The 24930-nt window shown below is 39.7% G+C and overlaps 1 protein-coding gene across 1 annotated transcript; it reads right to left on the bottom strand.

Annotated features, from left to right (window-relative positions):
• Positions 1 to 23918: 23918 nt before the first annotated feature.
• LOC124639041 (insulin-related peptide 1-like) lies at positions 23919 to 24182 on the bottom strand. The gene has a single exon (XM_047176255.1). The coding sequence runs from the start codon at positions 24180 to 24182 to the stop codon at positions 23919 to 23921; it is 264 nt and encodes an 87-aa protein (XP_047032211.1).
• Positions 24183 to 24930: the final 748 nt, after the last annotated feature.

Raw genomic sequence — 24930 nt, 5'->3', positions numbered from 1 at the left:
AGATTACACCTAGATATTTGGCATGCTCCTTCCAAGGAATCGGCCTACCAAACATGGTGACTGACGGGGGCGCGGGAGGAAGCCTACGGCGAGGGCTCGAAAAGAGTATGGCCTGGCTTTTGTCGGGGTGGAGTTCGATTCTCCATAGCCTAGTCCAGACACCTAGGGTGTTGCAATAGGCTTGGAGATGTCTCACTATGGCGGCTGGGCTGCGGCCTGAGCAGTAGATTGCCGTGTCGTCGGCGAATAGGGCTAATTGAACATGCTTGTTCTTAGGAATATCGCTAGTGTATAGCGTGAAGAGGATGGGGGAGAGTACCGAGCCTTGTGGGACGCCAGCTTTTATAGGGTGGGCCGAAGAAAGAGTGCCGTCAATGCGATAGCGAAAGGTGCGATTCGACAAAAAGTCTCGTAAGATGACGACGAGACGGTCTGGGACACCGAGTTGGTAAAGCTTGTAAATCAAGCCTTTGTGCCAGACTTTGTCGAATGCCTTTGCTATATCGAAGAGAATCGTACCGGTGAGTTGGCCACGTTGGAATCCGTGGCTCACACCTTCCACGATGCGGTGGACTTGTTGGACACAAGAGTGATGGGTTCGAAAACCAAACTGTTCTAATGGAATAAGACTCTTTGCTTCGACGTAATCTTTGAGACGCTTATAGATAAGTATCTCGTAGATCTTGCCGAACACATTGAGTAAACTGATAGGGCGATAGCTGGACGGGTCTGATTTTGGTTTACCGGGTTTGGGAATACCGATTACGGTTGCCTCTTTCCATGCCTGTGGGAACAGGTTATGGGTCATGGCGCAATTGAAGATCGCGGTCAAGAGCATTACGAGGGAAGCGGGTAGGATTTTGAAAACTTTATTGGTTATTCTATCTGGGCCCGGAGCTTTACGGGGTTTGAGACGTTTGATGATCTCTGCCACTTCGTCTGGAGTGACGGGAGGCAAGGGATCGTCGGGGTCTTCTTGCGGTGTTAGGGAGGATCTGCGCTCGACCTCGGCTTCGACCTTTAGTAGGTGAGCCGGGTCGACCGGTTGGGTACTAGGCGAGCATTGAGCCTCGAGGCTGTCGGCCAGACATTCCGCTTTTTCATCGTCCTCGAAGGCGAGGGAATTGTCGGGGCGTTTGATCGGCGGGGTGGAAGCTACTTCATCGGATTTGAGTTTCCTTTGAAGCTGCCAGAAGGCTTGATGAGTCGGCTCGAGTTCGCTCAGCGTCTTGTCCCAGCGCGTTTGACGCATCTCAGCAAGGCGTTCCTTTACAGCACGCTGTAAGTTACGCATGTGAGACTTGTTAGCGTCGCAGGGAAAAGTACTGTAGGCACGGACAGCCGCGTTCTTCTCGGTCACCAGAGCACGCACGTCATCCGGGAGCTTGAAGCGATGAAAGCTCGTCGCTTCAACTCTACGTGAACACTTGTCCACGGTGGATTGTACGTGCTCGGTGAACGAGCCGATCGCGCCCGTCATGTCAGCGACTGAGTTGATTTCATCGGGAATTGATTCTAACTGGGCGGAGGAGGATTTTAAGCTTTCGCTTAGCATTCTCCAGTCCGTGACAATCTGGGTGGGAGGAGGGCGATCCGGGTCGAGTGGGCCTGAGCGCGAGGCTAGTTCCACAAGAACCGGTCTGTGGTCGGAGGTGAGCTCGTGTAGTACCTCGATCGAATGTAAACGTAAGTTTACGTTCTTGAGGAGCGCTACATCGAGAACGTCGGGAAGGTGGTCGACTATATTAGGAAAGTGAGTGGGATGCATCGGAGCGATGACATCGAAGTTGAGGGATTCACACTGATTGAATAGCAACCTGCCTCTTGGAGAAGTAGTGTTGCTATTCCAGGCGGGATGTTTGGCGTTTAGATCGCCTGCTATTATTACAGAGTCGCTCAGGCCTAGTAAGGCTCTGAGATCGTTCGTGAAAAGGATCGGGTCGTAGGACTGAAAGGATGAGGACGTGGGAGGGCAGTAGGCCGATACGAGAGTGATCGACTGGTGCTGGGACATGGCTAGTCGACAGATTGAGGCTTCAATGCAGCTTAAGTCGGGGGGAGTGATCTCTACACAATGTAGCGATCTTTTATAATAGATAAGCGTGCCGCCTTTGTGGCGTGTGATCCTGTCATTTCTAATTAACTTATAGTTAGCTATATTAGGGCCGCGTACACGCGGCTTTAGGAAGGTCTCTTGTACGAGAAGAATGTCTATCTTATGGGATTGTAGGAAGGCGGAAATCTCGTCGCGTTGGCCGAGAATACCGTTGGCATTATAATAGCTAAGCCTAAGGGAATGGGGTTTAATTTTGGATGTATTATCCATTTCTATTTCCTAAAGTGAGGCAGGTTTTGAACTGCCTGGGCGACGTCTGAATACTCCTGCATAACGGAGTAGAGTTTGATAAGGTCGCCATTGCTGGCGACTATCTCCCTCGAAAGTTGTTGAGCTCTGTCGCTCGTGAATACACTGAACGTGCTCAGTATAACGTTCATAGAACTGAGCGCTGATACTGGGCTAGAAGAGGGCGCGATCGCTTGCGCTTGCGCGGGCTTGGCGGCTATAGGAGCCGCGGAGGGCGCGGAGGGCGCGGAGGGAAGGACGGGAGGGACGCGAGGTAAGCTCGCGGGCGCCGCGGTGGGATTATTCACCGGGGCGGGAGTTGGCTGGTGCTGAGTTGGCCTCGGGGTTGGAAAGGCTCTCTGATGGTTGAGAGGGTTCCATGGGGAGGGCCGTTGTGGGCTGAGACGCTCGGGAAGTTGAGCGGTAGGTAGCCTCGCTGATGGGCTTTCCCTTAGCTGGCGGGCGTTTGCACGCTTGGCCAGCTTGGGAGACGTTTTTGGGGCCTTTGGGCAGCCGCGGTAGTTGGCGGGATGACCTGAGGCGCCGCAGAGTACACAGCTCGGAGGCTCGGTGCACAGAGTGCGGTCCTTGGGTCGCGGGCAGTCGGAGGTGCCGTGTTGGCCTAGGCATTTCACGCACCTAGGCTGGGCGAAACAGTTGCGCTGTGAGTGACCCCACAGTTGGCAACGGTGGCATTGGGATACAATGCCAGATCTATTTGGCTTCTCGATTGAGATGCCGGTTAAATTACATACCGATTTGATGTTAAAAATCGGGTGGATTTTAGAAGGACACGGCTCGCATACTACGAGCACCATGTCGAAGGCGTGGCCGCTGCGGGCGCGGTGCATCCTATGGACTTGCGTCGCAGGGATGTTTTGTGACTTAAGGTCACTTAAAATGTCATCCGAAGGGATTTCCTTCGGAATACGGGTAATGACGACCCGGAGAGGTTTTTCCTCGGGGAGGGAGTATGTGTGGAACGAAATGTTCCTCGCTCTTAGCGCTTTAGTTATCTCCCTATAGTCGTCTGACGTAGGGAGGACGATTTTTATACCGTTGCCGGTATTGGAGGCCGATCTGTAGTTGATCTTACGATCAACACACAGCTTGGACACTTCGGTCCATTTTGCCTTGTCCTGTAAGTATACAGGCGGCGGAGGTTTGTTTTTTGGTGCGCTTTTGGACTTAGCGGCACCTTGGGAGGAAGCGACCTGCGAGGTCGAGGGTGACGGGGCGGGGGATGCTGTAGACACAGCGGGCGGGCTAGGGAGAGGAGATGCGACAAGGGCGATGGTCTTGCGCGCCTTGTCGTTGTTTTTGTTCTTTTTCCTCTTACCTCCCTGTACGACGGTGAAGTCGTCGTCGGAGGAAGAGGAGTCAGAGGGCTCGGAGGGTTGAGCATCCTCTGGGACGGGTGAGGCAGAGCGGGAGGACGAGGTGTCCATGCATTCGGCGTCGACGTTTGACGCAGGTGCACTCGCCTGAGTTATTTCCATTGTCTGTGAGACAATGGGATTAGGAACAATGGTCGAGTGCAGCTGGGCATCGACCATTGTATTGGGGATTACCGTTTCCGCTAATGCGGCGGTTTTCCCCGAAGAGACGATTATAGGCTCAACAATGGGGCGCGACACAGCTGCGCCGGCCTCCTTTGTTGAGCCGTTATCGGTGATAATACAATAGCGCGCGAGGCGCGGGTCCTTGATATCAAGGTTGTTGATCATGTCGCCATATTTGGCGACAATGTCTTGGTCCTTGAGGAGGACCTCGAAGAAGAATTTATAGACTTCGGTAGTCATTTTCCCGTGAGGGAAGAGGGCTACCGAGCTAAAAGAGATGGGGGCCTAATTATAAAAACCTAAGACCTATTTCCTATCTCCCCGGGTGGATGGGCCCGGGGATGTGTAACCCTCCCTGCCGGGTATAGGCAGGGAGGTGAGTACCTATTGGTGAGCCCTAAGCTTGTAAACCGTTCGCCAGTCTTATTGTGCGAACGGGCCCTAGCCAGTCTAGTGCGAAGGGTATAGAGATACCCAACCGACACCAGGTGTGTAGCTGTGAAAGCAAACCAGATGCAAGGCACGACTAGGAGATCCCCCAAGGCCGAAATCCGAGCTCCCGTCCAATTGACTGCCTTGCCCTGAAGGGGTTCGGCGGGTGTGATTGGGTCAACACCCTCTCGGCTTCGTTGGCACCGTATGGTTTCAACCGAGAACCACGAAACTGTGGCTTTTACCCAGAAGGGGTCAACTGAATTTACTTGACACAAACGTTTTAGAAACAGGATAATCGTCCGCCGCTTTGAAAAAAGCAGCTTTGGATTGATATATTTGTAGTCGGCAGAGCGACTACGGTGAGCGTTACGTCGGGCGTAACAAAGACAAAAGTCGTAAACGGGCGAGCGCAGAGCGACACGTCCGTACACGACGAGAGTCAGAAGCGGAGTCCTGTCGATCTGTCAACGGTGGACCTTATATAAAGCGGCGCGCGCGCACGACTCGGGTCATTCGTTCGCCGACCGTTGCCGAGTGCACACCTCCCACAAATTTGTGATAAATAATTGTAGTGACTAATATTGTGTTAATTGGAATAAACCAAGTGATTGTGTGAGAACCCCTTTGTTTTATTTAACGATGTCGGATCCTGACGCCGACATATTCATTTGTTGTAGCATGGCTAGACTCAAGTATCATGATAGTAATTTGTTTTTAATATTTTCTCTCTTTAAGACAGGACACTATATTTTATTTCATTCCCACTACTATAATAAAATTAATTACAAAACATTAGCTGAAACACTAACAACCCATTTAAATAGAAACCCTTACTAATGAAACCTTCCAAATGACCTTCGTTCTAAAACCCCATATGGCCAAAAGTCAGCTAAAATCCTTTTGCAAAAGATTTTAAACAAAGGTCGATTAATATGCCCGCAAAATGTGGACACATTTGGATAAAGATGTAGGGCATGAGACCTTCATAGCGAAGAACAGAAGGTCCGTTTGTTTCAAGGTCAAGGTCAACTGGAATAAAAATATTAATCTGATTGAATATAATTTAATCAGAGAAATAAATGTAATAGATACGTAGAGAAGAAAGACAAATAAATATATATTTTTTTCCACATAAACCATTATGTATTATTTTAACATTCAAGTGTCTGTCAATATGTACACTTTGCACATATTTCTATAATAAATATCTTATCACTCTTTTGTTTAAGTGAGCCTTCTGAAACCACCTACATTGTATCGTTTACCCAAAATTAATGAAAACACAACGTCTTCCCGAAACAATTCATCTTTAAACAGCTGCCTCCTTCAACGATACGGCTAGGCTTTTGATTGATTAATTGTTGTTATTTCACTTTAACTCAGCAAAATGGTAATTACTGTATCGCTAAGATTATTTAGGACTGACCCGTTTATCTTGATTGGCGGTTCTCCTTGTTTGTTTAAGAGGAGAATTATAGTTCATTGTTTAGGTTTAACTGTTGTTTATAATATAGATTTGGATGAAATTATTTTTTACTAGCTTTCGCCAGCGGCTTCGCCCGCGTGGTGTGTTGATAAAAAGTAGCCTATGTGTTAATCCAAGGTCTCACTTATCTACATACCAAATTTCAAAGAAATCGGTCCAGCCGTTTATGCGTGAAAGAATAACAAACATACATCCATACGTTCTTACAAACTTTCACATTTATAATATTAGTAGGAAGTAGGATGTACCACCAGACTTTTCTTGAATATATTTGCATTTTGGGCAAAAACCTCCGTTACCTACCTCTATTTGCTTTTTTAAGCGAGTACAATACATTTTTTTTTTATTTCTGTTGACAGAAAGTCTATAAAAGTGTCGCCGTCAATTAACCCTTTTTCATGTGATTAGAACCTTTTAAAGTTAAAGAGAAAGGTATACATAGGTATAAAGGTTCCTTTTCAGCTTTTATCTTTTTCCTCACTTTAAGTTTTTACTTAGAACCGACGTTGTGGTCCATTTGCAGTGGCTTGGCTTGTGTTTGTTCGCAAAACATTTTGACATGCAAGCCACGTAAGTAAAGCCACTTACTTGATCTCTGTCCGACGTAAGTTAAAGTTCAAATGAACTGGACAGTGGTTACGTTGAAGTAGATTAATGTTTTGTGTACATTGCACACATGTATCTTGATCCGTATGTTTAATTACATTTAGTATTTTACTACTACTTTACTATTGGGTTGTTTGGGTTACTGGGTTGTGTAGGATAGATGAAAAAAATGAAATATACTATAATGAATATATAATGAGATAGGCTGTCTTTCTATGTAAAACACTAGTTCTGAGCTGCATCCTGTAACACTGGGAGCCGAATCTAACATAATTGGAAAAGGTTAGTTTTGAGGTTTGTAGTTGACCGAAGTATTTTGTTATTTCCTAGAAAAATTAAACAGTATTAGTATGCGCTGTTTTAGTTAGTGCACTTTTGCGTTATATTTTATATGGTCTGAACATGTTTAACGTTTTAAATAAAACTGAGAGAAGAAGAGGTATTTTACATTCTTTAAGCTACGAACGATGCTCAATGCTACAGGCAAATAGGTTTCGCTGGTTTGTTTCGGGTGTGGTGTAAATATTTGGTTCTACATCTCTGTTTGTGTGTTTGTATAAACGCAATCGTGGGACAAATACTGCATTCCGCGCATTTACTTGTATGTTATGTTTGAAACTATTTGATTCCTGTCCTGTTTACTGATGCTGTAACTAAGTTTGCTTGTAATGTTGTTGTGGTAGAATGTCTGAACAGACTTAGATGAAATACATGAAATCTCTGGACAGAGAATCACAAGAGTTATAATAAAACCGTGTCAGACAGAACTTCGAATATTGCACACAAGAATTTAATTCTTTTCCACGTAACTCATGTAAAATTTCGAAAAATATTCATCGTGTCAAAATTGCTACAGTTTTTCGTTTCCATATGAAAAAGAATGGTACTTCCAATTTATCGGCTTTTCCGAATTTCCGAGTGCGGACTTTTTCCTACCTTTGGGCTACGTTCGATGGTCCAGCGAACACAGTTAGCTGAACGAAATGAATAAAAAACTACCGAAGAGTAGCTTCCCAAACACTTTTGAAAAAGTCTAGTTTTTGGAAAGGAATTTCCTGTCTATGGGGAAAAGATTTTTCTATATACTTATCTACCTATAAGTACTAAAAGTACATTAGCCTAAGGGACTATAGACATTTTTCTTTTGCATATCAGTACGTTTGAATGAAGGGTTAGTGAGGATTTTTTGGATTGTGTGTATTTATGCATTTAAAATGTTTTATCTGGTGGCACTTTTGTCAAAACGTAGAATGTGTAAGATTTTTATTTTCATATTCTGTAGACTTTAATTAAATGTCTGGTGATAAATCCCTTAGTAACTGCTGTCTACAAATTACGTAACCATAAATCGAGTATACAGTTTTCCACACAGTTTCCCAAGGAAAAACACTAACCTCAATATATCTAGTCCTTAACTACGAAACTAAACAGTGAAGCAAATATAAACATCGGTTGCTAAGTACACTCGGCGACCCAAGTTTGTGTGAACCCTAACGAAATTCCCCAATATTCGGGTAACTTCGGCAAATTTCGGCAAAGTTCGGACGTTTAGGTAACAATAAAAGTTGTAACAAGTTAGAAGACTAATCTAGGCGCTTACTTCGATGTCAGTATTTATTGTTAATGCTGTTTTTGGGAACTTCTGACGTTTCTTTGTTTGATATGTACGACCTTCAGACTTGGGTTAGAACTTTGCGCAGAATTATTAGGGACAATGACGGAGGGACAAAATTAAGTTTTCTTTTGTTATCTTTGTTGGTCTATATTTAAAGGGTACGCGTGGTCGATTACTTTTACATACAAAAAAAAAGTAGAAGGCTTATTTTATTCGTACAGAACTGTTCGCACCTTAGGGTCTGTTTACCCACAAATGTTGTGGCGGCTTTACAAGATTTTTTGGAGGTATTCCCATGACTGTGGCATTTTGATTGTAAATATGAATAATTATATAGTGGCTTTTGACACAAGCCCACTCGATGTACAGTCACGTACCAAATTGCAATCAAATCAGGTCGACTGTCAAGGATCTACAAGTGTTATTACCGACCAGTTTCTGGTCCGGATTGAAATTTACGTAAGTAGGTACCTACAGCAATAATTAAAGAGGGGCCTAATTGGACTTCGAACTGTTAAGAGTTAAAAAGTGAAGGATTTAAATATGACACAGTTATTACATACATTTTTTGGCGCTGAAGTAAGATATTCCACAAATGATATGCTTTGCTTATTACATATGACTTAAATCATTTTTTAGGGTTCCGTACCTCAAAAGGAAAAAACGGAACCCTTATAGGATCACTTTGTTGTCCGTCTGTCTGTCTGTCTGTCTGTCTGTCTGTCTGTCAAGACCCTTTATCTCAAGAACGCGTGGACGTATCAAACTGAAATTCACATGAAATACTCAGGTCTATTGTCCCTTTAAGCTGTGAAAATATCAAACTTCTAAGCCAAGCCAATCAAAAGATACAGCCGATTATGTCGATATTTTCAACAAATTTTCGACACTCGCAAAGGAATCAAAACCTACAGGATACTTCCCGTAATCTCAGAGTCTTGAAATTTGGCATGAAGTATTGTCATATAATGCAAATATAGGAAAAATTTCGAAAATCTCATTTTTTTAGTTATATAATATAAAAAAAAAAATTTTAATAAAATGAAACTTATACCTTATTTCTCACGAACGAATAAAGGTATCAAATTGAAATTTATACCAAATACCTAGGTCTATTGTCCTTTTAGGCAGTGAAAAAATCTAACTTCTAAGTTAACGCGATCAAAAGATACAGCAGTTATACCGACACCTTAGACGAATTTCCGTCACACGCTAGGGAATCAAAACCTACAAGGTACTTCCCGTGAACTCAGAATCTTGAAATTCGGCACGAAGCAACGTTATATAGTACAGATAAAGGAAAAATTGCGAAAATGATGAATTTGAAGTTACATAAAATATTAAAACATTATTTTTGCTTACATGACATAAAACATTTTTTTAATAATTATAAACTTACTACCTACTCTTTTTCACATGAACGCGTAGAGATATTAAAGTTGAAATTCATATCAAACACTTCTTAAATATAATTGCCTCTAAACTGTGAAAAATTTTAAATCATTCAAAGGTCATTGGGCACCTTAGTATGGAAACCAAACCCACGGCGGATACGAACGAAATATAGCACAGTATAATGATAAAGGCTCTGATTTACTATGGCATTAGTCGCATCAATGTGAACCATGGGAATCTAGAGAAAATCAGGTGTAAATATTTTCCTCATTTCAATGGGGAATTTAAACGAACAAGTTTGACGGATTTGAGAAATCATTTCTTTGTAGTGAAAGAGTATACCCGCCGTTTATTTCCATTGTCATCAGGTCAGGATCTGATGATGGAAATCCTTAGAAATCGAGGGCAACTATCAGAAATTGTAGGCATGCATAGGATTAAAACTTGATTCTCAGATGTATGTCTGATGATACTATCAAACAGTGAAGGTTTAGAGCTTACCTGGTGATGGAGACGTGAGAAAGTCGAGAGAACTCCTCAACGGTATGTTTTAGTTACGTCGTGTTTGGGCTTATATTATTCGTATTGACGAGAACTTTTCACAAAAGTTAAAAATAAAAACTTTTTACAAAAAAAAACAACTTCTAAAAACAACAAGAAAACTGTTTATATGCATCGGTCTAGATCTCGGTGGTTAAATAAATATAGATGAATCCTCTAGACACCGACTTCTAGACCGATGCACCTAACATCTTTCTAATTTCTTTCTTGCTTTTGTTTACTTGTTGCTTTTTTATATGTTTGAAGTTGGATTTGTTTGTAAAATGCTACAAAATAAAATAAAGCCGACTTTATAAAACAAAGAAAGGGACAGAATTACACTTTTGTCAAGGCCCTAGAAACGTAAAGCCAGCAGCCCCGAATCCTACTCTCTAGCAGTCGTTGTTACAATTCGACAGTTACAAGTCGTCAGGCAGTTTCGAAACTGGGGCTCGTTAGGTGATTAATCCCTCAAAAATAAAAGATCCCATTAGTAGTGAATTCTCATCACCTAAAATAAAATAAGCTCCAACACAAGGTTATGTTATAAATTGTAAAGGAGTTCCCATAACTATATCTGATCTTCGCTATCGATCCCACAATGGCAGTCAAACCTATCTATGTGGAAAGTCTTCGCCAATACGAATAAAATAAGCCCAAACACGTGGTAGTTGCAACATACCGTTCAGGAGTTCCCTCGACTCTCTGTAGTCTCCATAATCAAATCAGCTCCAAACCTTCACTGTTTACCAGTACCCTCAAAAATACACTCACATGTCTGGTTTTGACTCGATGCGTGCCTACAATGTTCAAGAGTTGCCCTCGATTTCTCAGGGCTTCCAGATCCTCATCAGATCCTGGTCATCCGAATTGGCATCTTCCTTCTTTATGAAAAGTCTTTAACAATAAAAACTAGCATTGCAACCTGTACAATCCTCTGAAACTGCTTGTCTTTTATATTTTTCAAACGATCCTGGACATTCGTCTCCATGGAATTTTAATAAAATATTTATATTCAAAAAAACGTTATACTATTCTCCACGATTTAAAACTACTTTGGTTCATGTCCGCCACTTTTTACAAAGCGGGTCAGATATGCCCAATGACCTTTTTATGACATAATTACTTATTTTTAATCAGATTTCTGAATGATGACTATAAAATGTTGTATATAAATAACTTTAATAAAAGAACTTTTACAAGGTACTGGCCTACTATTTTAGTTATATTATAAAATAAAAAATATTAACTATTTTAACTCTCACGAAATTACCATAACTATGATCGTTCTAAACTGAACGGTTGGCGCGAGACTCACTTTTTATCTATACAGGATTTGTACGGAACCCTCGGTGCGCGAGTCCGACTCGCACTTGGCCGGTTTTTTTACATAGGTAAACTAAAGCATCATTGTAGTCATTTTCATTTGAACAGCTAACATATTTTTATACACCTTACAGAATTTCCTTCAAATCGACTCACAACCCCATCCACTCGCTTCATGAACTATCCCTTGAAGTAATAAGAGTTACATTGTAAGTTATTGTCGCGGTGTAACCCGTCAGTGCAGCGGACAATATGGCCGGGTTATAGCCACGTTAACCCGGGACACAGCTTAACAACTGTTTGAGCTGTGTGACAGTGAGGTAGGAGGCAGTTATGGGGTTATGCCCCTTATACTCACTTGGTAACAGGTAACTGAAAAGTAAGTGAAAAAAAAAAATCATGGCGAATTGACAATCTCCTTCTTTTTGGTAAGTTAAAAATTAGATTTTTTTCATTTATATTACCATCTAGTTGCACATTTTACAAACAGACATAAAGATAAATCGGAAGTACTTATTATTTAGCGCAAGTTTTCTGTGTGACTATGTATATGCAGAATCAATTTATCAATTAACTACTAGTATTTGATACGAAAGATTTGCAAAACAGCTTACTACATTAAACAGACTGACACTGAACACTTTGACGCATCCAATCTACCCTCAACACAATCTAGTAAGAGGTTTACTACCAGCGAAAATTATCACACACCCCGTCAAACCAAATCACACTTTCTGCCACTCACATAAAGTTCAAAATTGCAAAGCCAAGGTGTCGATATGTACCTATTGTGCAATTTATAGTGTAAGCGCCAACAGATGGCGTTGGGGTTGCAAGCTGACCTGAAACAGCTCGTCTAGTTTACTGTAAAAAGTATTACTTTCTTGAAGAAAATTGCAGGAGATCTGTGTCACTATGTGGTGTTTTTGGAACATGATTTTGTATCATTTGGCTTGAGTAAAGTACAATAACTTTTATATGGCTTGAAAAGTAGAATGTCTTACTCATTGATTTTGCTTAAATTCAGGTATTGATTGTAAAAGTCCAAACAATGATTTGTTCTTAATTTCTAAAGTCAAGACTAGAAACCCCTTTTTTCGTAAGGTGAATAAAAGTCACGGAAAAACTTATGAACACATATTGCAACATTGAAAGGGTTCCTTTACACTTTTTTTGCTTAGTCAACACAAAAATAACGTAAATCATTTCTACCTCTGCTTCTAATATATAAAAAAAACTTTATTCATAGATCGCTAAAGATTCTAGAACCATCAGATAATGATGTAGGTATGTACAGAGTAACACGTAGTTTAAAATGTAACATATTGTCGGGGTGCGCGCTAAAGTGATAAATTGTGTACGATAAGAGACAGCCGCGAATGGAATACCATTATGTGGTTCTGTTTTACACAATTTCAAATATACATACGTTAAAAGTGTATAGATATTATTTACTTGGGTTTTGTTTTGTAGTTACGCATTTGAAATGTCGGATTCTAATCGTCAATCAGATTTAGGAATTTCAACTTTGGTGTGTCAGAAATGATGTCTACTATACATATGTAAATGATGCAACTAACTGTTTAAAATAGTCATGCCATGTAACTAAGTGGTTGTTCAACAATAAAGAATAGCCACTCTAGTACACTATTTGTTAACTGGATGGCAATTTTGGCTTTGGGCGGCGGCGACCTCTCGCATCCGGCCCTGGTTCAGGCCATGGTCCGGGGCGAGAGGGAATGGGATGCCGTCGCCTCCTTCTGCGAAGCGGTCATGCATGCCAGAGAGTTCGCACCTCTCATCCCGGCCGCCGCGCTGGACCAGGTAGACACCATGGGCGCCGGGTGTCGCGAGATGACTCCCGGCCACCGTAGGCGTGGGTCTGTGGGCGGTAAGTTCGGGTGGCTCATCGTCCCTCTGTCTGCTTAGACGACAGACCCGTGTCGACGGCGCGCGTTGTTCCACGCGCTCCTCAAAGAGATGTCAGCAACCCCAGCGGGGCCCAGCAGGGCCAAGGCCTGCCGGGGCTGCGGGTTGATCGAAAGAGATACCGCGGCCCTGGTACATAAAAGGCCTACGACGGAACACGACGGTTTTTAGTCAGTAAGAGTCTGACACTCCCTCACCGCTGCTAACCCACAGCGGGAGGGGTCATTTGATGATTTTTGACGTCGGTAAAAAAAAAATGGCAATTTTGCTAAATAATTGCTGTGTCTTGATTAATAATTATAAAGTCATATGTTTTTTAATTGTGCCTTGTTATCTTTTTGACTTAACTGCATCTCATCTTATGGTAGTTATGACCATATTTAAACTATAAAGCTAAAGTTTATTATTTGACTGTAGAAATGCGGAATTATATAAAAGCATATATTCTAAAAATACGACATTACGTGGGAGTGCATTTGCATGTAGATATTTTCGCAAAATGAATGTTGTATCCTTCTCCATGTGAGAGAAGGCCTGTGCCTAGCAGTGGGACGATAAAAAGGCTGTAGCGAATACTGTATAGTGGTGAAAGAAAGCTTTCGTCTTCCTTCAAATAAACTGAATTTATCAATGTTGATCTACTAATTGCCAAAGCAGTGTGTAGATCCCAATTAGCAGATAAATTCTCAAACCGTTGCATCGCTGCAGTTTGACAAATTCGTGCTTGCTCAGTGCAGTGCAGATTTATGACTACAGATGCACTTTGCACCCTGGTATTGCACTAATCTGCACTAATAGGAATTGGAGTTGGGAATTCGGAGGTACTATGCTGAAATGTAGTTTATTAGTACGATTTATTAACTAGGTGTCTATTGAAGTTAGTAAGTTTTGTTTTTAAGAGGACGAATTGGAATTTTTGGCGCCAAGGATCTCAATTTATCTCAGTAAATACAAAACGGATCAAAATACAACTTGGTTGCCTGAAAGTTCAAGATATAAACCTTATTTTGTTAGACGTCAAAACATGATTAGGTAACTTTTATAACAGAGAAAAATATATCAAACATACCTCTTTTTAAAAAGAGATTCACATATTATGGGCAAACGGGACCGATTTAAGCCTCTTAACTTTTTTAGTAGTTGAGTATATACATACTCTTTAAAATTGTAGAAGGAATTTTTATCAAATTATCATTTCAAAATAATAAAATTACAAAACCATTTTGTCGCTTACGACTTTTAGTTATAAGCTAGCGCGCGTATCCTCGCCCCGCTCAGACGCTCCGACCCCTTTTGGCGCCTTAGATGCGCGTGCCGGTTATAGAATTATTGTTGACCAATTCGTCGCCTTAACCTTAATGTTACTGATAATTATTCCCAGTATGGTAATTACTGCCTGTATGTTTCTTTGAGACACTGTAACAAAGTTGCTGGTTTGATTATGACTAATTTCAATTTGAGAGTAGAGGAGTAGACCATGCTCAAAAGAAGGCATTTTGGCTTCATTTTCGAATTGCAGCAACAGAATACACAAGAAGTTTACAATGAATTATTTCTCGAATTGCCCAATTTGCAAAATCTTACTCAGAAAATTGAGGATTGATTTTTACAACTTTACCTTCCTCTCACATTATTCCTGAATACACCTACATCTGTGAATATAAACGACGTTGGAAAGATCACGAGCTACCCGATATTCAGCGATATCTTGATAAGTACAGCACCGCCGTGGGCTCTCCGCAAAATGAACAAAAAATCAACCACCGCTGGAGTTTACTTTTTACTAACTTCCAGTGACGGGAAGTGGGGTGGAGTCGACTTAGAAGTTCAATTTTTCTTTAATTTGTATCTGTAAAAGCCTGTCGAGATGCAAAAGCCATCATTGACGAGAAGCAATTATTATATATATTTTATAACATGTTATTGGGTAAGCATTAAATGGGCAGATTTGGTTACGATGATATCCTTATTGACTTTAGAGTCCAGATAATCGATTAAAAAATCTTATGAACTAATCCACAATTTTGACTCACTTGTTCGTATTCTTTTATTTTATAAAGACAGGTTTCATAAGATCATGCCAAAGAAAATACAGCTGAAAAAAAAACAAAGATAAACTCTATGGATTTTCGTAGCCAGAGCATAAAGTTTAAACCCTATTGAATACAATTGCTATGCTTTTTAAAACGCGTTTGACTTCTCGTTTCAGTAAAAATTATATTCGAAAAGTAATTTTTAGAAGGAATAACTTGCTTCGAGAGTTTGTCAAGATGTTTTTCTTTGTTCATTGAGTACTTTGAAGTTTTTATGAGTTGGCGCCGCGCATTTATACGGTTCACGGGCCATTGCTTATTTTTAAACTTTTTTTGATATTGGCTCACGTTGGCTTGTTTGTATTTAGTGCTAGGGGTGTCTGCAGAATGTGTTGCTAATGTGCGGTGTTAATGTATTGTAATAACTTGCCTTGATGATTTTTACAGTAAGGGAAAAATAAGGGTGATGTTTAGATTAACTTTATAGGACTGGTCACTCCAATGTCTGATTATCCACATTACCTACTATTGTTTTAGAAATAGAGTTTGTTGTGGAAAAATATTATAGGTACTGTTTTCATTTCACGCGTTATCTTTAACTAGCACCCTTTTAATGAAAATATTATTATTGAGATGCAAGCTGTATAGCATAACAAACTTCTACCTGGCATGTACTCGTGCAGTCTAGTCTGGTTGTACGTGTCGGGCGTAACCGCGTTCTGAGCGTTGTATGTACGATGCCACGTTGACAGTACCGATAGGCAAAAAGTTACTTTTTTGTGGATTTTTATACATAATTCAGTTTTATGTGCTGTCTTTTGTTTGTTGACATACAAAAAGTGTAGATTTTACCTTACAATTCTCATTTTGATTTTTAACTGAACCAATTTTTATAGTTAAATTGTTGTCTATTACTATTACGTAGTTAACTGTACTGTACTGTTACAGCCTTTTTATCGTCCCACTGCTGGGCACAGGCCTCCTCTCACACGGAGAAGGATTGAGCATTAATCACCACGCTTGCTCAATGCGGGTTGGTGATTTCAGACTATATAGTCCAGCTTTCCTCAAGATGTTTTCCTTCACCTTTTTTTTTATCAGCCATTGCGTAGCTAAACTTTATTACTATTAAATAACTAAAAGGCTCGGGAGATGATGACTATTACCTATATATTTCCAGAATCACACACCTACCAGATTCATATATCTACCAGTAGTCATTTTATGGTAGCTTTGGTAAAAAACTAAAAGTAATCCCCGTTTTACGAAGTAAAATTGCTGGCGTCTGTTTATTCTAGGTGTATTTTCGTCTACACAAACTTATGTGTTGAATACAAATTTGTTATCCTATACAAATTTTATCGTCCCTTTTTCACCCCTCGGGCATTGAAGGATCTCCAAAACAAACCAGGTTGGCAAGCATACAGACAGTGGGTAGATAGTTAGACCCGATTACATAAAGGCTGCGTATGTAATTTTAAAATTATGATTTTCGTCAGTCGAATCTAAATTAACAACGTGTCTAGTTTTTTTTTTTTAAGTTCAGAAGTATACACACATATTTCTCCATAAGAAGCTCAATTTTTCTTTCTACAAAATTATTAAAACTTGATATTAATTACGCAAATAAATTATTCAACAAACGACGAATATATCTTATAGTAAGCCTCTTAAATCCTTTAAGTTGTTACTTCAGGTGAAAAATGAAGAAACCAGCTGTTTGCGAGCACATTTTTCTATCTTTTTTAATCCAACGATTTTCTATTAAACGCAAGGAAACTTCCATATTTCATACGATTTTAAATTGTGTTTTTGTCTAATTCATATTTCAGCTTTAAATTCAATCGGTTTTTTGTACTAACTTCTAACCTTAGGTATAACTATCTAAACTTAGGTAATATTACCTATAAAGCTGAAGAATGAGTATGTTTAAACGCGTTTATCTTAGGAATCAAGGGGCTGATTTGAAACATTATTTCAGTGTTAGAATACCCTACCAGGACTCACTGATGGAAGCTTGGTCATAAATATGAAAAAAAAATGATTAACAGACTTTAAGTATATTAATTTGCTATCGCTACATCAGTCGAAGCAACATTTTTATTAAAAAAAGACTATTCAGAAAATATTGCTGTTCACAGGTTCATGTAATAAGTGAGGTATTATAATTACAAGTAAGAAATTCTGGAATACATTCCTATTACATATTCAATGTCCATTTTATAAATACGCTATCCATCATAATATAACCTCACATTGTAAACCTATCTCATATTCGTCCAAAAATAACTATGTAATATCAAAAATACGTGTCAAAATTTCCATAACAACATATGAAAGGATCTCAAAACCCATTTGTAAGCATCTTACGAGCGATATAGCACAAAAAAACTTCAAATAAGTCTATAACAATATCATACTTATGTCCTAAAACGACGATTGGACGTGTTCCACCGGTCATTGTAATCCGTTCCAATACGATTACTTTGTCCGTGATCCGATTACCAAACTTACTATCCGGGTAAGATCTCCGGTTTGACATCAGTTGAATATGACACTCTGTTTTATTTGTTTAGGGTTTTTTTAAAACTAGCTTTTTAGCTCTGGTTTTATCCGCGTTCTAAGGACTGGATCTTTAAACGCCTCCAGAGTCACACTTGTGTCTAGGTATGGTTTCATCTAAATTGTTTGCTTACCTGTGCTAATTTAGTGTGAACTTTCACAGTCATGTGAAATATAACAATTTCTAGCAATCAAACTCTACAGCTTGACAATAATTGTATAGAGAAAGATAATTTAATTCCCACAAACGCACTTTTTAAAACCTAGCTAAAGAAATGAAGTCTGTACAAAAAAACACACGAAAAACGAGTCGTACAATTTCTCATAATATTTCTACGTCGTTCGTCTCATAACTCAGACGTGTGTGAGTAATCCTGAACTCGCTACGTGTCGTCATAATACGCGCCAAATATATTGTTCTGAAGTTTATACTTTTTTCTAAATGAATGAACAGTTCAAATGGTTTTGCTTTGGGCGAGATTTTAAAGCCAAATGGCTTCAACTCAACTGTTGAGCAAGGCATTTTCATATTCAAATTCATACCTATATTTATTTGCATTACATAAACTTAAAAAAGATGTTGAAGAGGCTTAAAGCTTAGTACAATTACGCACCCTGTTAGTGCACAGCAAGAGAAGGCACATTAGGTTCAATGCCATTACGCAAATACACACACATTTTTCAATCTACTTTGAATTGTAGCATGCAGATAATCTTTGTAGTGGCAGAGTTATTTGCCGAGAACTGTTAACTAGCCTTAGCCTACCAAAGGGCCAATTACCTACCAGGAGCTCATAGTTTTGGCAGAGACATTAATCCGTTCGTCACGGTCCGGCTGTGCCGTAACAGGTGGCTACATCGACTGCCCAGAAAGCTGAAAGGCCTTTGAGAGCTGGTCTCTGATTACTTTGGCTACTAGTGACGGATTTATGGAGAAGTCTGTGGAATTGGAGAGAAGTATTCGATTTGTTTAGTAGTAAATTGATGAGGAGTGTGTGTGCAGTGATCAAAGAAATGGTAGATGGATTGTGTGGAAGATGATATGGCTGCAGAAACTATAACCTACTGGTAAGATAAGTGTTTTTTTGGCAATAAACATACAACTACTTATGCAATAAAAGGTGAAAAAAAAATATAGGTAGATACTTATATGTGCTAAAGATGACGTAAGACGTAAGGTACGGATGGACAACAATGAATATTACATATACTGTCACGGTTGCTACTGCAACCCACCGCTACCCCGTTGGCAAAAGCTAGTTTTAAATCCTTCTGGGAAAACTAGAATATAAAAATATCCAAAATATTTTACCATACATTTGTTTTATAACAAGTTTTAAAAAATGCCAGTCTTTATTCGAGGGTCGTTGAAATAGAGCCACTTCGCAGTAACGGTACGAGCGTATGTTTCTAAATTGGAGATTTTTTGGCCAAAGGGTATTTTGTTATTTTCGGGTAAAAATTTTATGTAAAAATATTTTGTATCCGCGTTTTGGTAGGAGTTCCGAGAAAAATATGAAGGTAAATAAAAATAGCGTAGCATAACATCAGGCATGGGTAATCAAAGGTAAATGTAACTATATAAGAGTTATAGCTAACTGAAAATCAATTGAAAAAAAAAGGCAATGGAACGAGTGTTTTTGGGGATCGGGGACTTCTAGAATCATGTTATAAGTTTTCTGTTAATGATTTTTGCAGACGGTTTTTGTTATTGTGGCTATACTTGTGAAATGCCTTTTAAAAAACATGAGCATTGGTCTTCCAGGCCACTGCAATCTTTTCCAGACAAGTACTAGATGTATTTCTATTTATCTGTGTGCGGGAGAAATGCGTTCGGTCCTATTTCAAGCTGTCATTACAGATTTGTCACGGTACGACGGAGTGTGTGACGGAGTATTTTCAGATTTTTTGTTTATTTTTATGTAATTTGTTGTTCAGTATACGTATACCATTTAATAAAGAGTTCGTTATTATTACTATTGTTGTAATAGAACCTTATTCCTAAAAAAAAATTCTCTGTAGGTATATAGTCACATAAAACCTCAGTAAAATGCCAACAATACTGTTTATATATTTTACAAATCGAGATTCTGAACCCAACTAATACAAACCCCTATACTTATAAAGACTTATAACATTTTCCATTGCTTGAATTGTCAATGAAAATTTTTCAACAAATATGTATTATCCAGTACCCATTACCCCTTTCTAACATTTTCTCCCTGCATCATACTGAATAGATTTTCTAAGCAGGCAACGTCTTACAGTTTTCTACTGCATATTCGCGCGGACGTGTATGCTGCCGACAGAAGTCGTCCGACACGTGTTGTTGCACGCTGAGGCACTAATCTCATCGGACGTTGTGCGCGACTGTACAACGTAGGTCATGTTTGTTATAAAGATTGGTAGCAGTGTAAGCGGGAAGGCTGTTTTGATATTGTATTTTTTTCGTATGAACGAATGACCAATTAAGAATAGACAATGACGAATGACTGATGACGATAGACCGATGATGAATGAACGGTGACGAATGACCGATGATGAATTATTAATGACGAATGGATGATCAATGACGAATGACCAAAGACGAATGGTCAATGGCCAATGACAAATAAATTCTTTGTGAATTCATAAATAACTGATTAACTACTGCTACCCGCTTACAATGTGACCAGTCTCAATCCTTCCACAGTCTCAGTCCCCTGCCGCGGATATATTCTTTTATGAATATGACGTTGTTCTGCTGAAGTTACTCCTATATACCTACCTACACATATGTACTAGTTATGTACCACATACCTATCTGCGAGAGGTTTTCTTTTATTTCACATTCAGGAAATAGGGATAATGGAATAATGGTAGATTGTACGCGGGATATCCTAGCGTTAGAATTGTTGAGATAAATGTTAGAAATTGTAGATCTGTTTTTGAGATTCAAATTGAGTTTTTGTGTTTGTGTAGGTGGCGTAGCTGTTGCGTTTTATTTTTACAGTTCGATGTAAAAGTAGGATATGTATTTTCCTTGTTTGAAATATTGAAGCTGTTCCTGGTGAGTGATGATGATGATGTCCTCCTAGCCGATTATCGGCTACGGCGGCTGTTCTCATGTAAGGAGATTAGCCAACTACGCAGGACATATTATAGTGCACGAGCATTTGCGCAGACACAGGTGCACTCACTATTCCTTAACTCTCATAGCCCGATGGGACGGTAATCCGACACGACCGGAGAGAGATCAAGCGCAGGACCGACATTTACGTGCTCTCCGATGCACGGGTGAATCAATCACCAGCTTCCAGGCTCCGGGCTGCTTTGTGAAAGTCTTCTAAAACCCACAAAGCGATTTCGGCCCGACTCGGGAATCGAACCCGAGACTTCGTGCTCAGCAGCCGCACTTGCGACAGCTAGACCAACGAGGCAGTTAGTTAGTGTTCCTGGTACTGATTGTTATGACGGTTCGAAGTTTATCCAGAAGAGGTTATTAAAACATCAAAAGCCTCACTCTTAACCAACTGGAAATGCTAATGAGACCTTAGTTCCATCTGACACGAAGCCTTCTGCATTTCTGACAACAACCTTCTGCAAACGTATCTGAATGGAAGCGGAACCGATGGATTCCGTATGCATAATCAAAGAGCTATTTTCGTCTGCCCTTGCTCTTTACCACTGATCCCAAATTATTCTGATGTACAATTGTACGTTATACCTAATATCCAACAGAGCAGTTTCACCCGCGTTCCTTAGGAACTCGTCTGTGCACCAGGATAATGAGTAGTAAAGCTATTTGGAAGCAAACACTGTCTTTCTTTTAAATCGATCCAGTATTCCCTGAGATAAGAGCGTTCATATAAAAAACTCAGCTTTAAAATATCAGTATATAGACGAATTATAAAACTTGGCAAATAATATAACGGTACCCCACAGTAATACAAAGAAAAACTACCAAAACAGAAAAACCACGATGACACAAACTTTTCCGTTAGAATAAGTTCATTGTGAAAGTTGTTAGTCATCGCGCTCAATCTAAGTTGTGGGTCACAATTTAGTCGCGGGTGACACTGGACTCATCCGGGTGACACAGCCACTTATGTAGATAAACTGACATTTGGAGCTGTTCATTTGTTAGTGGTATTGTTTGGAATGTACTCTGTTATTGGTCTAAATGACGGAAATTAATGTTATTAATTGGGCTTGTGGACAGAGGTAAATAAATGTATCTTTTAGAGGTTCCAATTATATTATTCATATATATAATCCAATTATATTATAGGTTCCAAATATATATGTGGCTGAGACTCATCATCTGCGTGGTTCTCTTTCAGTCTAACTGGATGCAGCTGAGTGCCTACCGTTGTTTCACTTGGAGAGACTGCCTATCTGACCTCCACAAGTCATAAAAAGAAATGTGTATCTGTGGTAGACAAACTAGTTCATTAAAATAAAATTGCAATATAGCATATATTTAGCCACACATTTCCCAAACTGCAATTTTAACTCCAAACTAAAATCTAATGAACTTAACCCAATCCCATTCTCATTGATTGTCCGCATATAGTTATGAAAGTATTCTCACAGATTCATCCCAGGAGTGAGTCGTGAGGCTGTGGGTTATTTCATTAGCGCTTTATTGGAAATTCCCGCCATTGTGAAAGATTGTCGCTGCGCCATCTTCATTGGACCTCCGTCTTGGATTTAAAATGGCCGACGCGGCAGAGTAGGCTTTTGAACTATGCTTTAAGGCGTTTAATTAAGGATTTTATTACTTGTGTTTGGTGTTTTATTGGTTGTTGTTCTTATTAAGGTTGAAAGGGTTACTTTAATGAAATCTCGTTATTGTTTTGGTTTTTAGAAGTTTGAGTAGCGTTTTAAGGAGTTTTTGCAGAGTATAGAGTATAGAATGATGATTTAAGTACCTACCTAGCTACTTGGAAATGCGTTACTATTATTTAATTTCCAATTAGCCACATAGTAACCAATTTATAATCGTAACACAACAAGTTATAGTTTCATAAAATAATGTAGTGGATAATACTGGATGCTAACTAGTTTCGCTCCCGCGTCGTTGCTTGCATTTTTTATAAGTTGCCGCAAAGTTGGGGACTTTCAATCAGGTTTTGAACTAGCTTGTGAATATTTAACGAATATATTTACGGACAGACCGACGACCTGACGATGGCAGAATATGAAAGAAGGGAGGAGTAGTATTCCGATGTGCTCATCGATTTCTATGCTAATACTTCTGCATTTCGATTTGAGTTGGTTTCTTGAATGATAAATCTGAGAATACTGTAAAGTAAGACTCATATTTTCAGCTAGTGTACAATAAGTAATATCTGTTTCTTCAATAGTTTTAGAATTAATAAGTACTGACTCTACTATTATCTCTCATTCACGCACCCGGTATAGACACGTAAGTTACGCAAATTTCATTTTTTTCAAAATATAACCTATCCCACATTAGGTAAATTCGCCACGTTAGGTAAGCTACCCCTGGTATCAACTTCGTGCGTCACAGTTGCCCGGCGGAGTGTGAATGCTCCTCGTGCCTCACTAGCCGGGGAGACCAACCCTTGCGATTATCTCTCATTCACGCACCGGGTAGGTGGTATACATATACGTAGGGTTGGTTTCGAACTTTGGGCTCTATAGGTTTTGATGTTGCATTATTGTACATTAGTTTTTCAGTTTAGTTTCAATATCGGACGCCTGACTTCTTTAAGAAATGACAATAAAAGTTTGTAGACCATATAAAATTAAATATCAGAAGAAATGTACCCCATGTTAAGGAGGAAAAGAGTTCTCAAATAATTATGATTCTTTCTATTCTAACTCTCTCATAACGGGCCAGCTGGAAGAGATTTCTTATGAAAAAAGCTGTGCCTTTGTACTATCTGTTTTATTTTTCTTCTTGTCTGTATTCTGTGTGTGTACATAAACTGTTAAATAAATAAATATGAAAATTATAATTATACATTTACAATAGAACGTTGCGTAATTCAAAAACACAAAACCAATAAAAAAGAAATACACCATTTCATTTCAAAGCGCAATATATTTAATCAACATTGGTAGCCAAAATCATGAATTAACAGTAGCTCATCAATTCGCTGACAGAACAGGACTTTTCGCAGCACTCATCCACAGGGCCGCGTTTGCCGCGCACGCCAGCCAGCGCGTGACCACCATGCTGGGGCAGCCACCAGCCGGCATCCCGCTTGGACTCTGCTCCCCAGCAGACCACAGCCAGAGCCCTGGACAGCTGTCTACCGCAGTAGAAGTTGGTACTTTCCTGGGCTGCGTAACAGGCCACACAGGCCATGATGAGAGCAAAGACGAAATAGACCTTCATGGTGACTTGAAGCAGTTTTGATACTTGTAAGCGATGGAGGTTGAATGTGATGCTTCTGAGTAAACAGGAGCTTTTATACTGGGAAAACTGATTAATATGCAAATAGTATTATGGGTTTGTAATCGTGTAGGATGTGGACTAATTACATTATCGCCTGAATTTGGTGCTAAGTTTCTGGCTAAGTAACAATCGTTTTGGTCATTAGATCGAAGTTAAGCTAAGTTTTTGACAATAAGTGACCAATATTAAAAAAGCTTTTAGGATCGGTCGTTAAGCACTTGATTTCGTCAGACTTCTGTATCTTTGACAGTCTTATCATTTTTTAGCACTCGGTTATTGGATCGTCTCAACAACCACTAGTTAGACTGAAAGCTGATCCTAGTTAAGGGAAACAGTTATGTAGAACTTACAGTACTTTTGGAATATTGTTGTTTTACCATTGTGTACCACTATGTACCATTATGTACCATGTAAATTCTACCATTTACAAAAAAATGCGGTGTTTGAGCCATGATGCAAAAAACATATAAACCAAAACGGCTGCAAAAGAAATATTCCTACTGGCAATTGGGCGAAAACACTTATTTCAGTTCAATACCACATAGGTTTGCACATAATAGATAGATGCTTATGTTCTTCTCCAGTTTGGCATACCTTCCTGCGAGATTGTCCGCTTAAGACCATGGCAGCAATACAAAAATACGTTATAATTTAACCTCATCAGATTCAAGGTAACATCTAGTCACCC

Source organism: Helicoverpa zea, chromosome 18, assembly GCF_022581195.2.
Source record: "Helicoverpa zea isolate HzStark_Cry1AcR chromosome 18, ilHelZeax1.1, whole genome shotgun sequence".
NCBI lineage: Eukaryota > Metazoa > Arthropoda > Insecta > Lepidoptera > Noctuidae > Helicoverpa > Helicoverpa zea.
Note: the sequence above shows the minus strand (reverse complement) of the source record. Positions and strands in the feature narration are given on the sequence as shown.